The following is a 22,375-nucleotide window of genomic DNA, read 5'->3' as shown; positions in this document are numbered from 1 at the left end:
TGTTCTAATCTTGGTTTGCAGACTTCCCATCTGCAAACCAATCTTCCTATTCTTCCAAACTTTTTTTAATTGTGAAAAAAAACACCCTGAGTGTCGGCTATTCTACTTTTAACATCTTCACTGCTCCCACCGTCTTTACTAATAATATTACCATGGTAAGTGAAGCTGCCCACCTAATCAATCTTTTGTTACCCAACGTCACCCTTTTGTCTTCACTTATTCCTAGCCTTAGCGACTTAGTCTTCTTAGCGTTAATTTTCAAACCAATTCTAGCACCGTGAACTCGCAAAACCTCTAGAAGTCCATTCATTTTGCTCGCATTTTCATCTAGGACGCTTAAGTCATTAGCGTAATTTAAGTCCAGGAGAGTTTTTCCTCTCTATTTGATTCCGTGGTCTCTCATTGCCTTTCCTGTGCTCCTTAAGACCAAGTCCATCAAAATGATCCACATAAAGGGGGATACAACACAACCCTGCTTAACTCCTGATTTAATACAAAGCCAGCTGCTAACCTCATTTCCTACCTTAACTGCCCCTGTATTATTCTCGTATATAGCACTAATCACTTTAATGTATTTGTCTGGTATACCATATAACGATAAGACCTTTGCTAAAGCTCTTCTATCAACAGAATCGAACGCTTGATCATAATCTATAAAACTTAAGACCAAAGGTGTTTGACAACTAAGGCACTTTTCAATCATTAACCTAAGAGTAAAAATTTGGTCGACGCATCCTCTACCTTTTCTAAGACCGCACACTTCTTCTCTTAAAACTTTGTCTATATCATCTCTCAGTCTAAAAAGGATCATATTACTAAGTAATTTGCAACATACAGAGACCAGACTAATGCTCTGATATTTACGAAATTCACTTTTTTCACCTTTCTTTTACAGCGGTTTAATTAAGGTTTTCTTAAAATCGTTAGGTACTTCCCCTTTTATTAAAAATCATATTCGTAATCTTCAGTAACTTATTTCTACCTCGGAGCCACTATATTTAAGAAACTCATTTACCCCACTTTCAGCACCTGGAACCTTACTGTTTTTTAGTCCTTATAGAACTGTCGCTAATTCTTCCTCACAAAACAAATCTTGCTTCACATCCAAGGTATCACAAATTTTTTAATTTTTCTCTATATCTTTTCCTACAACTGTATCTAGGTTTAGCACATTCTCAAAATGTTCCTTCCATCTCTCTTTAACTCTTTTCTTAATGCTAATTGTGGCCCCTTTCCTATCTTTAACTGGGACAAGTCCGGATTGTCTACTCCCTCTCAATTTATTAACAAGCCAGTACAATATTTTACTATTATGCCGTCTAGCTGCACCTTCCAGATCCTCGGCAATTTTATCCATGGCCTCCAGTTTACAGCCCCTTAGTCCATATTTGAATGTTTTCTCCGCTTTCTTTACATTCTTTTTGTTTTCATGCGATCTATAACTCAGATAATTCTAGCACAAACCCCTTCTCCTCTCAATTAAACATAAAGTTTTTTATTCCTAGCAACCGTCTTAATTTTCTTCCCTAAGACACCATCAGCAACTTCATAAGTTGTTTTTTTTTTCTAAAATTATTCCAACCATCTTCCACATTGTCAAATTCTAAACTCTCTAGTTTAGTATTCAACTGTTCCGAAAAAGTCTCTCTCGAATTCTCATCATGGAGTCTACCAACATATATACCCTAGTATCTTGTATTGATCCTGCCAATTTTCGGTTTACTATAAAATAATCAATAAGGTTTGTAGTTTTACAATCACGTGAGTACCATGTCAACTTATAGGCCATTTTATGACCAAGCACCCTATTGGTTATAACTAGATTGTTATACCTGCAAAATTGTAAAAGTCTATAGCCATTACTGTTTTCTTTTCCTACGCCAAAATTACCCAGGCTATGATACCATCTATCCCTATTTCTACCGACCTGGGTGTTGAAATCTCCTAGTAAAAACAACATATTTCTACCTGGGACCCTGTCTATTTGCTCCTTTAACTGTAAGTAAAAGCAACCTGAATTACTAGTACCTCTGTCAGTCGGTTCATCAGAGGCATGTACTACTATCACTGGTACCCTGAACTTTTTAGTCATAAAAAGAGCAATTAGTATTCTATCGATAGGTCGTATGAAAACAAAAGGAATGTAAAGAAAGTGGAGAAAGCATTAAAATATGAACTAAGGAGATGTGAAATGGAGGCGATGGATAAAATTGCTGAGGATCTGGAAGATGCGGCTAGACGGCATAATAGTAAAATATTATACTGGCATGTTAATAAATTGAAAGGGAGTAGCCGATCCGGACTAGTCCCAGTTAAAGATAGAAATGGGGTCACAATTAGTGATAAGGAAAAAGTTAAAGAAAGATGGGTGGAACATTTTGAGAATGTGCTAAACCGAGATACAGTTGCAGGAAAAGATATAGATGAAAATGAAAAAGTTTGTGATACCTTGGATGTGAAGGAAGATTTGTTTAGTGAGGAAGAATTAGCGACAGTACTAGAAGGATTAAAAAATAATAAGGCCCCAGGTGCTGATAGTATGATTAATGAGTTCCTTAAATATGGTGGCTCTGAGGTTAGGAATAAGCTACTGAAGATTATGAACATGATTTTTGAAAAAGGGGAAGTACCCAATGATTTTAGGAAAACCTTAATTAAACCACTGTATAAGAAAGGTGACAAGAGTGAATGTCGGAATTATCGAGGCATTAGTCTGGTCTCTGTAGGTAGCAAATTACTGAGTAATATGATACTTTGTAGACTGAGACATGCTGTAGACAAAGTTTTAAGGGAAGAACAATGCGGTTTTAGAAAAGGTAGAGGATGTGTCGACCATGTTTTCACTCTTAGGTTAATAATTGAGAAGTCCCTTCGTTGTCAAACACCTTTGGTCCTTAGTTTTATCGATTATGAGCAAGCTTTCGATTCTGTTGATAGAGCAGCGTTAACAAAGGTCTTATCGTTATATGGTATACCAGAAAAATACATTAAAGTGATTTGCGCTATGTACGAGAATAATACTGCTGCGGTTAAGGTAGGAAATGAGGTTAGCAACTGGTTTTGTATTAAATCAGGAGTTAAGCAGGGTTGTGTTCTATCCCCCTTTATATGGATCATTTTGATGGACTTCGTCTTAAGGAGCACAGGAAAGGCAATTGGAGACCATGGAATCAAATGGGGAGGAAGAACGCTCCTGGACTTAGATTATGCTGATGATTTAAGCATATTAGATGAAAGTGTGAGCAAAATGAATGAATTTTTAGAGGTTTTACGAGTTCAGGGTGCTAAAATAGGCTTGAAAATTAATGTTAAGAAGACTAAGTCACTAAGGTTAGGAATAAGTGAAGATGAACAGGTGACCTTAGGTAACGAAAAGATTGATCAGGTTGGGAGCTTCAGTTACCTTGGTAGTATTATTAGTAAAGATGGTGGGAGCAGTGAAGATGTTAAAAGTAGAATAGCTAAAGCTCAGGGTGTTTTTTCACAGTTAAAAAAAGTTTGGAAGAATAGAAAGATAAGCCTAAAAACCAAGATTAGAATATTGGAAGCTACAGTGATGACAGTGGTCAAATATGGCTCTGAAGCATGGACACTCCGAAAAGCAGATGAAAATTTACTAGATGTTTTCCAGAGAAATTGCCTACGGATTGTTCTGGGTACCCGGCTGACTGACCGTATTTCAAACAGTAGGTTGTACGAAAAGTGTGGTTCAATCCGGCTTTCTGGGGCTATAATGAAAGAAAGGTTGAGATGGCTAGGCCACGTTCTACGGATGAAGGATGACAGATTACCGAAGATTGTCCTTTTTGGCCAACCGTCTGGGGCTACACGGAAAGCAGGTCGTCCTTGTCTGGGTTGGGAGGATGTCATAAATAAGGATTTAAAGGAAATGGGAACTTCCTGGGAGGGTGTAAAGAGGGAGGCTTTAAATAGATTAGGTTGGAGGAGGAGCGTGCGTAGCTGTGTTGGCCTCAGGCGGCTTGGTGCTGCAGTGAGTTATTAGTAGTAGTAGTAGTATTAATACCTTCCCAGCCTAATACCAACACACGCAATAAAGTTTATCGATATATCTGAGCACGGGAAGATAGAGAATACCATCCTTCTTCTTGAAACTGGTAGAATACCCCCTCCTCTCTCCCGTGATGTTCTTGCCTAAAACACATATTTTGTGTTTTCAGCTTGCCATCTCCCAGAAAAATGCCTACAAGCCATCCCCCCCACCGATCGCAAAAAATCGGACATGTGCGTAGAATTTTTCATTGAGATATGCTTTCTATATTCGAAACAGTAGAGTCACATAAGATCTCTGCAAATATATATAAAAGGTACTGCTCCGTCATTTTGTATTATTTAACCTTAACCTGTTTGTCTTACTCTTGAACAGTTGGTGTTGTGCTTGGGACTTCTTACTTAATGGGTGTAAACCAGGCCTACCTCCAATCAGTTAATGTAAAACAAGAGCTAAGAGCTCATATGGCACTTGTGACGAGGCAAGAAGAGCTAAGAGCCAAGAGCTCATATGGTGTGAGCTCTAACAAAATTCTAAGAATCAATAAATTGATTTAAAAGGAAAATCAGGGGCTTAATGACTGTCAGGATTTAAAATAAGAGCTCTGAGTCACGATGTCTTTCTAAATATCAAAATTCATTAAGATCCGATCACCCACTAGCAAGTTATAAATACCTCAATTTTTCTAATTTTTCCTCTCCCTTTAACCCCCCAGATGGTCGAATCTGGGAAAGCGACTTTATCAAGTCCATTTACACAGCTCCCTGACACGCCTACCAATTTTCATCGTCCTAGCACGTCCAGAAGCACCAAACTCGCCAAAGCACTGAACCCCTCCCCCCAACACCCCAAAGAGAGCGAATCCAGTACGGTTGCGTCAATCACGTATCGGCGACATTTGCTTAATCTATCCACCAAGCTTCATCCCGATTCCTCCATTCTAAGCGTTTTCCAAGATTTCCGATTTCTCCCTCCAACTCCCCAAAATGTCAACAGACCTGGTCGGGATTTGAAATAAGAGCTCTGAGACATGAATTCCTTCTAAATATCAAATTTCATTAAGATCCGGGCATCCGTTCTTAAGTTAAAAATGCCTTAATTTTTCTAATTTTTCCAAATTAACACCCCCCAACTCGTCCAAAGAGAACGGATCCGTTCCAATTATGTCAATCACGTATCTAGAACTTGTGCTTATTCTTCCCATCAAGTTTCATTCCGATCTCTCCGCTCTAAGCGTTTTTCACCCCCTCGTCAATACCTCGCTCTTTACACTAAAGCTGGAATTTTGTCCCAAATCCTAAAGAATGACCCCTGAATCACAAAGGCAGTATAATAAACAGTTGAAATTACTAGAAATACTTTAGTGAGGTATTGTGGAGGAGACGAAACCCCTTATATACGTAATATTTTATGTTCGTTTTAAGTTTTAATGCTGCTCATTACTTCCAGTTGAAAAAAAAATAATTATTTTCTCATTGTTTTTTTTCAAACAATGCTAGAAAATCCTGCGCCCCCTTCATGGAAATTCGCTTCCCTCATGATAAATTCCTCCTTGGAAAGATCCTCCCGCGGAATCCCCTCCCCCCGACCCGCCCCCACCCAAACGCGAAAAATCCCCCCTGAAAACGTCTGTACACTTCATAACAACCATTACTTGTCGTCCCCAAAAAAATAATTATTATGTTTTCGATTACGCTGAACAGAATGGCTATCTCAAATTTTGATCCAATGACTTTGGGAAAAATTAGCGTGGGAGGGGGCCAAGGTACCCTCTGGTTTTTTGGTCACTTAAAAAGGGCACTAGAACTTTCAATTTTCGTTAGAATGAGCCCTCTCGCGACATTCTAGGATCACTGGATCGATACGATCATCCCTGAACAAAAAAAAACAAATAAACACGCATCCGTGATCTGTCTTCTGGCAAAAAATAAAAAATTCCACAATTTTGGATATAGGAGCTTGAAACTTTTACAGTAGGGTTCTCTGATACGCCAAATTTGATGGTGTGATATTCGTTAAGATTCAATGACTTTTAGTGGGTGTTTCGCCCTTTTTTTAAAATAAGACAAATTTTCTCAGGCTCGTAACTTTTGATAGATAAGACGAAACTTGAAGAAAACTTATATATTTGAAATCAGCAATAAAATGCGATTCTTTTTATGTGAATATTGGTATCAAAATTCCGTTTTTTAGAGTTCGGTTACTAGAGACGGAACGAAAACAGATTCAGTAAGCCATTTACTCTCAAAGTTAGCCTAATAAATAAATTCGTACAATTCAAAAACAGGACCAGGGGTTCTATGGGGGGTGATGGATAATTTTCGTCTAAAAAGAGGGCGATAGCAACAGTTGAATAATGCTACAGACAAGAATAAATGTTTTCAAATGAGGTGTCGTAGCACATTTGTAAAAAAATAAATAAATAATAAAAAAAAAAAAATCGAAAATGGTCTTAAAATTCCTCCTGCACCTCAGCTTGTAGTTCGCTTTTTCCATCATTGCAGCAAACGATTGTCACTATTATGTTGCGGAGGAGATGCTAATAATGTTTTATGTGACGGCGAAGCACCATACTCACACAACTCCCCACCCACACAACTTTCTACCAGTCAATGTCGTAAAGTAATTTCTAGCGTATATCAAAGTCCTAGTTTTTTGTTTTTTCAGGTTAATGAGCACCACACAACAAAACAGTACATAGTCTACGTGCTTCACAAATGTCCCTTAATCTGTACCATGATATGTAATCTAGGGTTTCTGAGTTTGATGATTACAAGGCTTGTATTCCAAAATGAAGTTCCAAACCGAACCATGGTAAGTACATATTTAGCAAATGAATTTACGGGGTTGCGTACTCTCCACCAGCTGGTATACATCTCGGAGAGCCACGCTTGGCACACTTCTTGCCGCACGTAATCACACTTCAATCATGTATGTCATCCAAAATAATGTGTAAAAATTTTTGAAAGTGGGTGATCCCCTTGGTCTTGCTTGTACTCTTTTAGGGCCTAGAGATGACCCTACATCTCTGGATAGTACGGTAGGGAGGAGGGATGTACTCGTGTAATAGGGACAAATAACAGAACAGGTTGTCGGATTTAAGCAACGTTTGGTGGAAAATAAGGGCTGATCATGGTTGCATCGGTAGCTGCAACCTAGTAAAGAACGAACCACAGCCGATAGTAACCAAAAGCTAAAAATGTGCTTTGAAAAAAAAACTGCCTAGTGAAAAAAAAATTTATTTGACACTGACTCAGGAATAGTAACTATTATTTCGGTTTCAGCAGGCCTAGTGGGCTACCAGAACATCAGAGAGATGCTTAATGACTTATTCAAAATCTATTTTGCTTATCTACGTGCTTTTTATAAATTGTGCCATCTGCGAGTGCCATATGGCACTAAAATGACACTTTTTGTACATTTTCTGAAGGGTTGGGACTAGCGGGCTACCAAAACATAGTCTATAAAAAACAGATTTTTTATAGCTCACATAAAAGATGTTGCTCAGATCTACGTTTTCCCTATAAAATCCACCATCTGCAGTGTCAAATGGCACTATGGGTGCCATGTCTCAAGTGGAAAAGCTGGGGGTAGTGGGCATCCAGAACTTCTTAGAAAGATATTTAATGGCTCATTTGAAAGCTATTGCTCATGTCTACGTGCCTTTTATTAGTTCTACTATCCGTAAGTGTCATATAGCATTAAAAACAGCACTTTTGGTGCCACTTCTAACGTGGAAAAGCTTGGAAGTATAAAACGGTACTATTATAGTAGTTATGGTCCAAAACCCTTAACTGGAGATTTACAAGAGCCCCTCCCGTACGCTCCCCCTCGCAGCCCCCTTAGTAAGTCTCACTAGTCCGTTGGGAGATTCCACTACGAACTCTTTAACACGGTCAGCCGATGTTGGGGCTCGCAAAATAAATAATAAATTCATAGAAGAACAATAATTGAATCTCAAAATTCCAAATCAATATTCCTTGACGTACCCCCTCCTCTATCCCTGTTGGCAAAAGTTCAGCTTCGTTAAATATAGTTTAATGCACTCATTCTTTGTAACAGAAGCTTTTATTAACTTAATGATATAAAATAGCCAACTGCAAATGTATTTGCTGAATAAGGTCCAATAACTATGTTTTTGGTGATGACATAGCTCTCCATAGTCTTTGGGAAAAGGGCTGTAAGTTACACAACTTGGTCCTGCAAGAACATATAGATTGAATTCCATCATCAGTCGCCGTAGTTCTGTTACTAGTGCGTTAGACTTTGAATCAGAATGGCACGGGTTCAGTTCCTTAATCAGGCATTTTTATTTCAATCGAGGTTTTCTGCCTCAAATATGATTACTTTTCAGCTAATTCACTATTTTTGTTAATCTTTTGTGAATTGTCAAATGTTCCATATACTATTTTTAGAATAAATCACACCCCAGACCCCAACCCCATGCCACTTCGGGGTTGGAGAGGTGTAGGCATATGGTTCTGGAACCACTCAAAGTTGTATCTTCAAAGAATGATTACTTATTGTTATTTTATAAAGTATTTTTACAATGTATTGGCACCGAATTTCTAACTTTAGATGTACATCCATTCCTGAACGATTATTTTATGTAGTGGAACAATTTTCAAAGTTTACAAAAAAAAAGCTCTTCATATTTTACCATTATTTTAGTCATTTTTATGTTCCCCTTCCTCTTTCTATATTTACACATTTCTTTCTACATAAGGAAGCTAATTATGTATAAGGTCTTTGGCTAAGGTATCCTGGGAAATAGCCGAATCCGCCATGAGCTTAGTAATGCGAGGATGTTTTGCTTCCGTGCCACCATGCAGCACAATCTTTGAAGCCAGATTTTGCATGAAATTTTCAGGAATTTTCGGGGAATTAATGAAAAGGAAAGAATAAGAGAAAAGCAGAGGTTCTTTTTTAAGTTGCCTACCTGTTGAGGAATGCAACCAATAATTAATTGAGTTTACAAGTTCACTTAAACACTTCTTAAAAAGTTTTTCAAAAGAAGTAAAGAACAACCTCAACACCTAAGACGACCATAAATAAATTCTAGTAAAAATTTTATAACTTAACACCAGCAGAGATAGCTATTAATGAAAAAATAAACCCTAAAACAGACAGAAATTAAAATGAATAATCCAGTCCAACTTGAAACTAAGAAGAATTATCACAAGCAGGAGTAGGGCTACGACTCCCTAAACCTCCTAAAGGGTATAGCATCGCTTTCACTTTACTGAAAACAAGATATAGTTGAACACGTTCTCTCGTATAATTTTAAGATTGGAAAAAAGAAAATTGCTGAGGTTTCCACCAATATCTATATCGTTATAAGCTAAACAATCAGTTTACTTTCACTAATTCTTTCCAGTGCTAGGCGTTCCATCTAAATACCCTCCATATTTCTTCTCTGGATAATTTCGGACGCTCATTAAAAGGGAAATTGAAAGTTCTAATCACCTGTTTAAATTAAAAAAAAAAAAAAAAAAACAAGAGCTAAGAGCTCATATGGCACTTGTGACGAGGCGAGAAGAGCTAAGAGCCAAGAGATCATATGGTATGAGCTCTAACAAAATTCTATGAATCAATAGATTGATTTAAAAAGGAAAATAAGAGGCTTAATGTCGGTCAAGATTTAAAATAAGAGCTCTTGAGTCACAAAGTCCTTCTAAATATCAAAAGTCATTAAAATCCGATCACCCATTCGTAAGTTATAAATACCTATTTTTTTCTAATTTTTCCTCTCCCTTTTGCCCCCCAGATGGTCGAATCTGGGAAAACGACTTTATCAAGTCAAATTGTGCAGCTCCCTGACACGCCTACCAATTTTCATCGCCCTAGCACGTCCAGAAGCACCGAACTCGCCAAATCACTGAACCCCTCCCCCCAACTCCCCCAAAGAGAGCGAATCCAGTACGATTCTGTCAATCACGTATCAAGGACATTTGTTTATTCTATCCACCAAGCTTCATCCCGATTCCTACACTCCAAGTGTTTTTCCAAGATTTCCCCCTTCAAATCCCCACAATGTCAAAAGATCTGGTCGAGATTTGAAATAAGAGCTCTGAGACATGAATTCCTTCTAAAAATCAAATTTCATTACGATCCGATCATCTATTCGTAATATATAAATACTCCAATTTTCATGTTTTCCAAGAATTCCGGTTCCCCCCTCCAACTCCCCCGAATGTCACAGGATCTGGTCGGAATTTGAAATTAGACCTTTAAAGCACAAGATCCTTCTAAATATCAAATTTCATTAAGATCTGGTCACCCTTTCGTAAGTTACAAATACCTCAATTTTCAAAATTACCCCCCTCCCCAATTCCACCAAAGAAAGCAGATACGGTCCAGTTATGTCAGTCATGTATCTTAGACAGGTTTCTATTCTTCCCATCCAGTTTCATCCTGATCTCACCGCTTTAAGTATTTTCTAAGATTTCCAGTCCCCCCAACCGCCCCCCCCCCCAATTACGCTTGATCCGGTTGAGATTTAAAATAAGATATCGGAGTTACGAGGTCCTTCTAAATATGAAGTTTCATGAAGATCCGATCACTCCTTCGTAAGTTAAAAATACGTCATTTTTCTTATTTTTCAGAATTACCCCCCCCCCCCCGCAATTGAGCGGATCCGTTCCAATTATGTAAATCACGTATGCAAGACTTCTGCTTATTTTTCCAACCAAGTTTCATCCCAATCCCTCCAATCAAAGCGTTTTCCATCATTTTAGGTTTCCCCACCCCAAACTTCCCCCAATGTCACCAGATCCGGTCAGGATTTAAAATAAGAGCTTTGAGACACGATATCCTTCTAAAAATCAAATTTCATGGAGATCCAATCACCCGTTCTTAAGTTAAAAATACCTCATTTTTTCTAATTTTTCAGAATTAACCCCCCCCCCCCAACTACCCCAAAGAGAGCGGATCCGTTCTGGTTATGTCAATCATGCATCTAGGACTCGTGTTTTTTTCCACTAAGTTTCATCCCTATCCCTCCACTCTAAGTGTTTTCCAATTTTTAGGTTTCTCCCTCCCAACTCACACCCCCAATGTCACCAGATCCGGTCGGGTTTAAAATAAGAGCTCTGAGCCACGATATCCTTCTAAATATCAAATTTCATTGAGATCCTATCACCCGTTCGTAAGTTAAAAATACCTCATTTTTTCAGAAATACCCCCCCCCATCTACCCAAAAGAGAGCGGATCCGTTCCGTTTATCTCAATCATCTATCTAGGACTTGTGTTTATTTTTCCCACCATGTTTCATCCCGATCCCTCCACTCTAAGTGTTTTCCAAAGTTTTAGGTTTCCCCCTCCCAACTCCCCGCCCCCATCACCAGATCCGGTCGGGATTTAAAATAAGAGCTCTAAGACACGATATCCTTCTAAACATCAAATTTCATTGAGATCCGATCACCCGTTCGTAAGTTGAAAATACCTCATTTTTCTAATTTTTAAGAATTACTCCCCCCCCCCAACTACCCCAAAGAGAGCAAATCAGTTCCGATTATGTCAATCATGTATCTGGGACTTGTGCTTATTTTTCCCATCAAGTTTCATCCCGATCCCTCCACTCTAAGTGTTTTCCAAGATTTTAGGTTTCCCCCCCCTCCAACTCCCCCCAATGTCATCAGACCCAGTCGGAATTTAAAATAAGAGCTCTGAGACACAATATCATTCCAAACATCAAATTTCATTAAGATCCAATCACCCGCTCATAAGTTAAAAATACTTCATTTTTTCTATTTTTTCCGAATTAGCCGGCCCCCACTCCCCCCCCCAGATGGTCAAATCGGGAAAACGACTATTTCTAATTTAATCTGGTCCGATCCCTGATACGCTTGCCAAATTTCATCGTCCTAGCTTACCTGGAAGTGCCTAAAGTAGCAAAACCGGGACTTTAGGTTTTCCCCCGCCAACTCCCCCCAATGTCATCAGATCCGGTCGGGATTTAAAATAAGAGCTCTGAGGCACAATATCATTCCAAACATCAAATTTCATTAAGATCCAATCACCCGCTGATAAGTTAAAAATACTTCATTTTTTTCTATTTTTTGCGAATTAACTGGGCCCCCACTCCCCCCCAGATGGTCAAATCGGGAAAACGACTATTTCTAATTTAATCTGGTCCGGTCCCTGATACGCTTGCCAAATTTCATCGTCCTAGCTTACCTGGAAGTGCCTAAAGTAGCAAAACCGGGACCGACAGACAGACCGACAGAATTGGCGACTGCTATATGTCACTTGGTTAATACCAAGTGCCATAAAAAAATGCTATAACGTAGCCTATAGAACCGCCATAAGGCTTCAATCTTCAATTCATTATTTTTTTTCCACAGGGAATTCATATGGAATTGCCTTTGTTCAAACTTCGGAGAGGGATCAATGAATTGCAAATTAAAAGCTCCAGTGCCCTTTTTAAGCGTCAAAAGTGACTGGAGGGCAACATGCCCTCCTCCTTGCCCTTTTTATTTGCCTTCTCTTCTTAACAAAGGTCACAATTCGTAACGTTCATTTTGTTAAAACTAGTGGAACGGTCTAATAGGTATGCCTTCAGGGATATCATGATCCCACAGCCCCGGGACAAGAATTGTAAATTATGCAATTTATCCATTGTTCACATGAAGGATTTATGATCAGGAAAAGGGGATGATCCTTGGTGTATCCAAAAACACCAAGGGTATTAGGGTGAAACTTGGAAGGATTTTAAGAGGGATCTCAAACTAACTCAAAGGCACTATAATATCAACGATGTTAAATTTAAGCTTTCAGGGCATGCTGAGGGAGGTGTTTTAAATAATTTGGAGGACTGCCAGTTTCCCTCCCATACCTTCTTTAGATGCCTTCTCAACGAAAACATTCGATCAAAATTTTGAAATAGTCTAAAGGTCAAACAACAATGCCTTTAGGGATGGCATAACAATCCCCAGCTTTGGACAGGAATGATGAACACAATCAAAACATATTATGTAAATGCTGGTTATAAAAAGGATGTATCAGCAATATCTAAGGAACGGCTGAGGGTATCAAGCTGAAACTTATACATTGAGCCTTCAGATAAATACAGAATTAGTTCTAAGGAAGGCCGGGGGATGGAGGTAGAGGTTGGTATGTAATCCCTCTTGATCTCTGGAAATATTTCTGATCTACGCTGTTATCATAAAAGTGAAAAGTAACATTAAACCCAAACATTAGCTGAATCTATTCCATATAGGAGGGGAGCTGTCCCTTCCTCATTCCTTACCTCACCCTCATGGTCGTAGAAACGTTGGAGGATGCTCATTCGATCGGAAATTGAGATATATAATTTCTTTTTTTAATCAAAAGTGATTGGAAGACGAAAACTTCTATCCTAGAGCCGTTTCTGATACCTGATCCTTTTTGATATCTCGAAAGTGGTTACAATTACATTATCTTTCTTTGTCCATTCCATTATCTTTTCTTTGGTAAAAAAAAAAAAACATACACAATTCCAAACACTGGCAGATGAGAGCTTTAAACCTCTATAATAGGGTTCTCTTATTGTTTTGTTATTAGGACGGGGGCAGATGCCTCAAAGGGTGCATTTCCATGCCGATACATCCTAACTCTCATTGAGTCTTCAGGTAAATACAGAATTGGTTCTAAGGAAGGGGTGGAGGTAGAAAGTAATATTTAATTTCTCGCCATTTCTGGGAATATTTTTGGTCTACATTATTGTTATGAAAGTGAAGAGTAACATTAAACCCCAAAATGAGCAGAATTTATTCAATATAGAAGGGTTGGTATCCCTTCCTCTTCCAATCTTCCCCTCATAATCGTAGAAACTTCAGGGAATACTCATGCAATCAAAAATTGAGAATTATTGTCCTTTTTTAAAGTCAAAATTTATTCTGCATATAGGAGAATTTTCCAAGGGGGCGAGTAATCCAGGGGAAATTTTCATTGAAAGATTATCCGGGGAGACACCGTCCTCTCGTTCTTTCGGTCATATTTATTATTATAGTGATTTTTTCCTTTAGTTACGAAAACATTAGGTCTTTATCATATTTGGTATATTTCATTATGATTAACCAAATTTCACTTCTTTGAGTGTGGTTGATATAGTATGTAAGAATCGAATATGTCATTAGCTTTTACTAATAAGAAAAAATTAAATATGGGTTGCTTAAATTTTTTAGGGAAGGTGTGAATATACATAGCTACCAAACATGATATTATGAACTAGCCTACACAGGAGAACATAGCGAAGAAAATTAGAATTTACTGAAAAATCATCCTGCAATGATACAACCTGGTCTTGAAAAAGAAAAACGGTACTTGTGTATTACTCAGAACACACTCAATAAGTGAAGCTAGGTTCTTTCGTGAAACAAGCTACGATGCAGGTACGTTTTGATTAAATATTTGGTACTTGTTCATTATTCAATAGATTCAGCTCAATTCAGAACACACTCAAGATATTTGCTTAGAAAATCCGGTTTGCTACGCATGGTGTCTGAACGTGGATTTTGAAATGAAGATTTGGGATTTGCCAAAGACTGAAAAAGAGGCAATTATATTTTTCCAGGATGAGGGATGTTGCCCACAACAAAACAGTGCGTCAATGGACACAACATGACTTAATACTCTTACGAGAAGGAATATTTTTTTCGTCTTATTTCATTAGCTTTATCAAAAGTTTGGGCTATATATTTGCACATTGGTGGGGGGGTGTATTATATCAAATACCTAACCGCCTCTATATATAAAATATTTCATTAAAATGTACCTGCATCGTAGTTTGTTTCACGAAATAACCTAACTTCACTTATTGAGCGTGTTTTTAATAATACACAAGTACCAGAAAAACTTACCGAGTCATTTACATATATGAATGTTGGTAATTTTTATAACACTTGGGCCTAGTTCAAAGTTTTCCAACGTTTGGCAAGATTCCTCTAATAGGCTACATGAGATACTGTAATAACAAAAGAGTAGCATAGTAACATTATATTCCCAATTCAACAATCTTACACAGACTATGATAGACTAGTTACAAACATGACGATTGCCCCCTCTCCCATTAATGGGAATATGGCCCTGAAATACTCCACTCCTTCTCCTTCTAGAGGGCCCTGAAATTTGCCTACATGACAGGTCTATACCTATTGAAATTTTGACAAAACAACATTTTACCTTAATTTTAAGTTACTATTTGCTTTTTCTCTGCCTTTAGTTCTGAAAATGCAATTCCTGTTATTTGAGTGGGATGGGTCTACAGGCTAAAGTATGTCCCGGGAAGGTACTTTAAAGTACCCACCCCCACTCCTTCTCCCTCTAGAGGGCCCTGAAATTCGCCTACATGACAGGTCTATACCTATTGAAATTTTGACAAAACAACATTTTACCTTAATTTCCAGTTACTAGTTGCTTTATCTCTGCCTTTAGTTCTGAAAATGCAATTCCTGTTATTTGAGTAGAATTTTGAGCCATATCAATGTTTTTTTTCTCAAAATTTAGGAAATGTATTTGCAGATGGTCAGGGCCCTCTAGAGGGAGAGGCAGTGGAGGTAGTTGCTTCAGAATACCTTCCCGGGATATACTTTAGTCTGTAGATTCATCCCTGAAAGTTACATTTTCTTAACCTCAGCCCTTTCTGAGATAGCAAGAAGTCAATTAACTATAATTTTACCATCCATTCTCCCCCTCTATCTTGTGAATTAGGACCACTGGGAACCATGTAGAACTGAGTAATAGAAACTTGCTGCATATTATGAAATAAGAATGTTATTAGGCTACTACAGTATTTCATTCGAAAGCTTAATACATGGCTAAAGGGTGTATCTGGCCAATAAGGGTAGGGGGCGGGGGTATTTAGTGTTGAATGTGGAACAAGTAGTACTAGTATTTTGATATTATTGTTTTTCTGGCAAAATAGCTCTTTCTAAAACCTTTGACCCTCAGAAAATACTAGCAAGATTATTAATGTGTTATAAAGACCGGTTTAGCTAAAATAAACCTAATAGCCAGCTGATCTTTATTAAATTATCCCTAAAGAGTGTGGCCTAGCCTTTCTGCCCTACCCAAACACTTCCAAGTGTCATCCTATCAATACATTCTCTTAATGTTTATTAATGAAAACAGCAGCCCAGTCCCCTCGTAAAACCAACCCTGAGGATAAAATACCGCAGGCCTAAACTTGAATTTGGCCAGGAATTGCAAATTTTTAAAAACACCAACCACCCAATTCCGCCATTAAAAAGGAGGAGAACACTTCACCTGCTGATCGAAACTTTCCGTCATTGTGTCCACAATTCTGAATCTTTTCGGGTCAATTACATATCAAATAAATCCTTGTAAAATGGGCTTTCAAATGATATACGTCACAACTATTTTGGTCACAAATTAGAGCAAAAATTCTTCAAATATTTTGACAAATTTCAATCACCTCACCACCTTTTCACATAGAACACCCGTTTGTATGGGGAAATAAGCAATCCGCCTTGCGCGCCCACTGTCTCTCTCCCATCTATATGACGTAGGGAATGCTATTAGACTCCGCCCTTCCAAATTGTGTAATATGCGATAAAAGTTTTCTGGTTGTGGTTCAAATAAATTAATATGTAACTGATTTTATTTAGTAGTACATTACCTTGGAATTATAATCTGCAAAACAGTCTTTTAACATGAAAATGTAGTCTTTAAATACTCAAGCCCACGTTCAATAAGCTTATCGAAACTGACTATAATTTTTGTCCCGTTAAATAGGTAATTGCGATTATTGAATAAGCATTTGCTTTTTGCGCTTTAGATGTGAATGAGCTGCAATTCGCTCTTTAAAATATTAAATATATAAAAAAAAAAATTTAACCGAAAGTAAGGAGCGACATTAAAACCTAAAACGAACAGAAATTACTCCGTGAATGAAAGGGGCTGTTCCTTTCTCAACGCCTCGCTCTTTACGCTAAAGTTTGAGTCTCTCAATTCTACTTTATTAAACAGTAAAAAACTTTTGGGTAAAGAGTGGAGCGATGAGAAGGGAACAGCTCCTTTCATACACGGAGCAATTTCTGTTCGTTTTAAGTTTTAATGTCGCTCCTTAGTTTCAGTTAAAAAAAACTAGTTTTTTTAATTAAATTTCTGAACGTTCTTGAATTAATACATGTTTGATTTTGGCGCTCCGCACGTAAATTATTCAAATGAAATTTGCATATTAATTCTTTTTTTGGCTAAATGGCTTTCTCTTAGTTTTGATCAGACGATTTTGAGAAAAATGGGACCGGGAGGAGGCCTAGTTGCCCTTCAATTTTTCAGTTACTTAAAAAGACAACTAGAACTTTTAATTTTTAACGAACGTTTCTATTGGTAAAAAATATACCTAGATTAAGAATAAACTTACGTAACGAATTTCTATATTCGTATATTTTCATTATGTATATTAGGAGGTTTGTCCCCTCGTTAATACCTCTCTCTTTACTCTAAAGCTTAAATTTTGTCCCAATTCTTTAAGAATGACCTCTGAATCAGAAAGTCCGTAGAATAAATAGTTGAAATGACTAAAAATACTTTAGCGTTAAGAGCGAGGTATTTAGGAGGAGAAGAGCCCCTCGTATGCGTAATAACCTCTGTTAATTTTAAGTTTTAATGCTGCTCCTTACTTTCAGTTGAAAAACTTTTTCATATTTATTTTTTTCTTTTTTTTACAATAATGCTAGAAAATCCTGCACCCCCTTCGTTGAATTTCTCTTCTCCCATGACATATTCCTCCAAGGAAAGATCCTCTCACGTAACCCCTCCCCTCAACCCCCCAAAAAAAACTGAAAACGGTTGTACACTTCCCAATAACCACTACTGTATGTAAACACTGGTCAAAGTTTGTAACTTGCAGCCCGTCCCCCGGGGACTGTGGAGAAGTAAGTCATCCCCAAAGACATAGTTATTATTTTTTTCGACCATGCTGAACAAAATGGCAATCTCAAAATTTTGATCCGTTGACTTTGGACAAAAATGAGCATGGGATGGGGCCTAGGTGCCCTCCAATTTTTATGTCAAAAACGGTCTTATCGCAAAAAAATACGAAGTTCCACATTTTTGTAGATAGGAGCTTGAAACTTTTACAATAGGGTTCTCTGATACGCTGAATGCGATGGTGTTATTTTCATTAAAATTCTATGACTTTTAGGGGGTGTTTCCCCCTATTTTCCAAAATAAGGCAAATTTTCTAAGGCTCGTAACTTTTGCTGAGTAAGACTAAATTTGATGAAACTTATATATTTAAAATCAGCATAAGAATCCAATTCTTTTAATGTATCCTTTATTATTAAAATTCAGTTTTTTAGAGTTTCGTTCACTATTGAGCCGGGTCGCTCCTTACTGCAGTTCGTTACCACGAACTGTATGATACAAAATTCTTGGTATATTTATCAATCGATCAGTATAAGGTAACTTTATTGTTGCTTAGCTTCAAAGGTTAGTTATATGGGTTTCCAAGATTCTTTTGATTTTCGTCTGCAAAAAAAACATTTTGATGTTCAAACGGAATTCAGTTGAGCACTGCAACTGCGCTTATTCAATGTGTTATTGTAACTAATTGCAATAAGCTCTAATGAACGCAGGGCAAGTCGTAGCCACTGGCGGTTCCGGGGGGCCGGGGGACTCCTAAGATTTTTTGGCCCACTCAATCTTTTTTTCTGTTTTTCACTATTTCCTAAGTAAATTTGTCAATGTGGTCAATTATTGGCGCCCTTGCCACATTGCCCCTCCCCAGATTTTGCTCATTGGCACATTGGTCACATTCTCCCTTTCGAGGTTTTTTCTCTAGATCCACCCCTGGTCGTAGCAGCGGGCAAGTGCGGCCACACTATAACTTGCATGGTTTTGTGCAAATTTCATTTAAAAAAATCGAGAGCTGTCTGCTTTGTAATTTTTAACGACCCCTCACCAGGAAAAGATGCATTCTTGTGCAACCACCTACATTACGACAACAGGGGGCATTCCAACAAAAAATGGACATAAAAACAGTAACAGAGATATTCCAGGCATCTGGAATGTGCACTGGGCTTTATTTTGGAGTGGGTTAACTTTAAAAAAAAAAAAAATAACAAAAGGTCAGTTATGATGAGAATATAAGAAATTGCAGTGGAAGGTGTAGGAACTTCAATATTTCCAGAGGAGAGTTCGAGAACCAAAAAGCCATCTGTTCCCCCCCCCCCCCGCCCTATACGCCCGAAACCGTCCATTTGAGTTTAAATACCCTTGAAATCAGGATTTTATGTAATTAATAAATAAACAGTCAAGAAAAATACGTAAATTTATTTTGAAAACTAATTAAGGATTTGACAATATCAAATATACCCCATCTAAAAATAAGAACAATAGTTTTGACATGGTATCCGCTAAAAACCATCAGTAACACACAAATAATTACTTTTTTTAAAAATACGAACATACCTCTCCTTGTTTTAGGTAGAGTGACTTTTGCTTCGTTCCAAAGTATAAATCTTCCATAAACTTATCCAAAAAGTTAACCAAGTTGAAATTGAAAATTAAAAACGATCACTAATTGTAATTCTGTTACGACATAAATTAATAGAAGCTTGCCCCATTTGTATGGGGCACAGGCCATTCCCTGCCTCACATTAATGGGCTTTTTTCCTACATTGTGGAATCACTCAAAAAGGTTGAATGTTGTGCCAAATTAATAATAAGATCAAATAGAAGGGCACACGGAGCTGGGCTACCGTTGATGGCATTTGGCACGACCTGTAAAAAAAATTAATAAAAATAAACAGCTACTGCAAATGCCAGAGCTTCTTATCCCAAATATGTAAAATCAATTAACCGATACAGAACTTATAACTTTATAATAAGGAAATATTTATATGAGCTAATAACATAACATATATTATATAGGATATATATATATATATATATATATATATATATATATATATAAGAAAAAATGCGAATGACGTCATTTTTATATACATCAGCATTGTAATGACGTTGTCACACTTGTCAAAACTTATGTGGAAAAATTGAAGATTTTCAGGTGAGAAGTTTATATTAAATTGCGTAAAAAGCAAAAAACTGGTAATTGCAAAAATATTTGAATATATTTTGACAAGGGATCACAACAATTCAAAAAAACCTAAAAACAAAAAAAAAGTTTGAAGCTTAGTAGAAATCGTTGTTAGAAATCGGACTTGCGGTAATAATAAAATATCTTTGAATAGCCTTAGTATGAAAAGACGTTAAATTGCGTAAGAGCAAAAAACTGGTAATTATAAAAATATTTGTAAATATTTTAACAAGGGATTACAACAATTCAAAAACCTCAAAAAAGAAAACCAAAGTAAAAATCATTGTTAGAAAACAGCATTACCGAATTTTTTTTTGGCACTTGTGTATTATTCAGAACACATTCAATAAGTGAAGTTAGGTTCTTTCGTGAAACAAACTACGATGTAGGTACATTTTAATTGGGTAAACCTAACCTAACCTAATTGTTCCTTCTCGTAAGAGTATAAAGTCACGTTGTGTCCATTGACGCACTACTTTGTTGTGGGCAACAACCCCTTATCCTGGAAAAATATAATTGCCTCTTTTCCAGTCTTTGGCAAATCCCAAATCTTCATTTCAAAATTCATGTTCAGACACTATCTATCACTATGCGTAGCAAACTAAATTGAGTTTTGTCTTTGTGGCTATGAAACCAGATTTTTTCATAAAATGTATCTGCATCGTAATCTGTTTCACGAAAATTGCCGGGAGCCCGGTGGCTTCGCCACCTAGCCAAGGCACTCGGCACGTGGCAGGCTTCTATAATCTATATGGATTCTCATTGTCACTTGTCGTCTAACCTTGTCTTCTAAACTAATTTTAAAAATTTTAGGTATTTTTTTTGTTTGAATTAAAACATTAAAATTATTGCTCAGGCACCGTAAATATTTTTGCAGTTTAGATAATAACTTTAGCGATTCTGAACTGAACTTGAAAAATTTTTCGACTTTTTTTCATGTATTAAAAAGACATTGCTAATATTTATAAGAAAAGAAGGTACTTGTAAGTTTGACTAAACGACTTGTAGAATGACTGGAGTTTGACTTTTTGTCCCAATTCCTTAAGAGCGACTCAGGAAACACAATGCCCGTTGTGTTTGGAATAAGAATTTTTTTAAAGTACTAAAATCCTCAAGTGTAAAGAGCAAGGGATTGAGGAGGTGACAGTCCTCCCTATACAGAATAATTTCTGTTCGTTTTAAGTTTTAACGTAGCTCCTTACTTTCAGTTGAAAAACCCTGTTTTTTATATATTTTGATTTAAAAACAAGCCCAACCAAACGGCTGCAACACTTAAATTTTCTACATCTGATCGTCAAGCAATGCAGCAATCAGAAGGGTAGTACAACCGTTATGCTCAGTCGGGCTAATGAACAAATACAGGCTAGAGGAAATATTTAAAAGTTAAATAATAAAAGTGATATTTTTTAAATCAGAATAAAATATGATATTCTATTTATATGCCAATTGTCAACTGAAATGATAAATATCATACAGTTCGTGGTAACGAACTGTAGTAACGAGCGACCCGGCTCAAACGTAACCGAAACCCTAAAAACGGAATTTTGATACCAAGAGTTACATGAAAAGAATTGCATTTTTATGCTGATTTTAAATATATAGGTTTCATCAAGTTTAGTCTTATCCATCAAAAGTTACGAGCCTGAGAAAATTTGCCTTATTTAGAAAATAGGGAGGAACACCCACTAAAAGTCATAGAATCTTAACGAAAACCACACCATCAGATTCGGCGCATCAGATAACACAACTGTAGAAGTTTCAAGCTATCTAAAAAAAATGTAGAATTTTTAATTTTTTGCCAGAAGACAGATCACGGATGCGTGTTTATTTGTTTTTTTTTTTGTATAATAATATAGCACAGCCAAATTGGTCTTTTTGGAAATCTTTTTGTAGGTTATGCAGTTATTTAATAATTTGACGTTATTCATCTTGTATAAATTTAATTTTATCCATATTAACACAGCTTAGATTTATGACAGTTTATCTTTTGGTACAACAATCAGAAAGTTTACAGTTTCTGAACCTTTATGGTTATATATTTTTTCGCCCTTTTTCTGCTGATTTCCACACAAGTTCCCTATTTTCGATCACGCTAAGTGTAAAACAACAAAACTAATTATGGAGTCCTTTTCACTATAAATTGAGTTCCCGGGTTTTTCAAATTTTTTAATAAGTATATGGTTGGGTAGGCTTCCACTTAACCAATTTAAAGAATCAGATTAAATTTTTAGCGGTATTGGTATTTTAACAAGTTTTGGATGCAATAGAAGTTTTAGATGGTTATTTTTTATTATACCGTATGGCGATTTATACTTATT

At 36.9% G+C, this 22,375-nt stretch overlaps 1 protein-coding gene across 3 annotated transcripts in view; it reads right to left on the bottom strand.

Moving 5' to 3' along the window:
- LOC136033847 (uncharacterized) overlaps positions 1 to 22,375 on the bottom strand; it is a 32,138-nt gene that overhangs the window by 8,844 nt on the left and 919 nt on the right. The window contains exon 2 of one of the 3 annotated variants that reach the window (XM_065714799.1): positions 19,427 to 19,738. In XM_065714799.1, coding sequence (XP_065570871.1) covers positions 19,427 to 19,483 — 57 coding nt within the window. In that variant the 5' untranslated portion in view covers positions 19,484 to 19,738. Of the gene's footprint in view, positions 1 to 16,255; positions 16,479 to 19,426; positions 19,739 to 22,375 lie in introns of those variants that run through there. The other 2 variants (XM_065714801.1, XM_065714800.1) reach the window with 2 other exon arrangements.

The sequence above is a fragment of the Artemia franciscana genome, chromosome 12 (assembly GCF_032884065.1).
Source record: "Artemia franciscana chromosome 12, ASM3288406v1, whole genome shotgun sequence".
NCBI classification, from domain to species: Eukaryota; Metazoa; Arthropoda; class Branchiopoda; order Anostraca; family Artemiidae; genus Artemia; species Artemia franciscana.
This window is presented reverse-complemented; position numbering and strand designations above follow the sequence as displayed.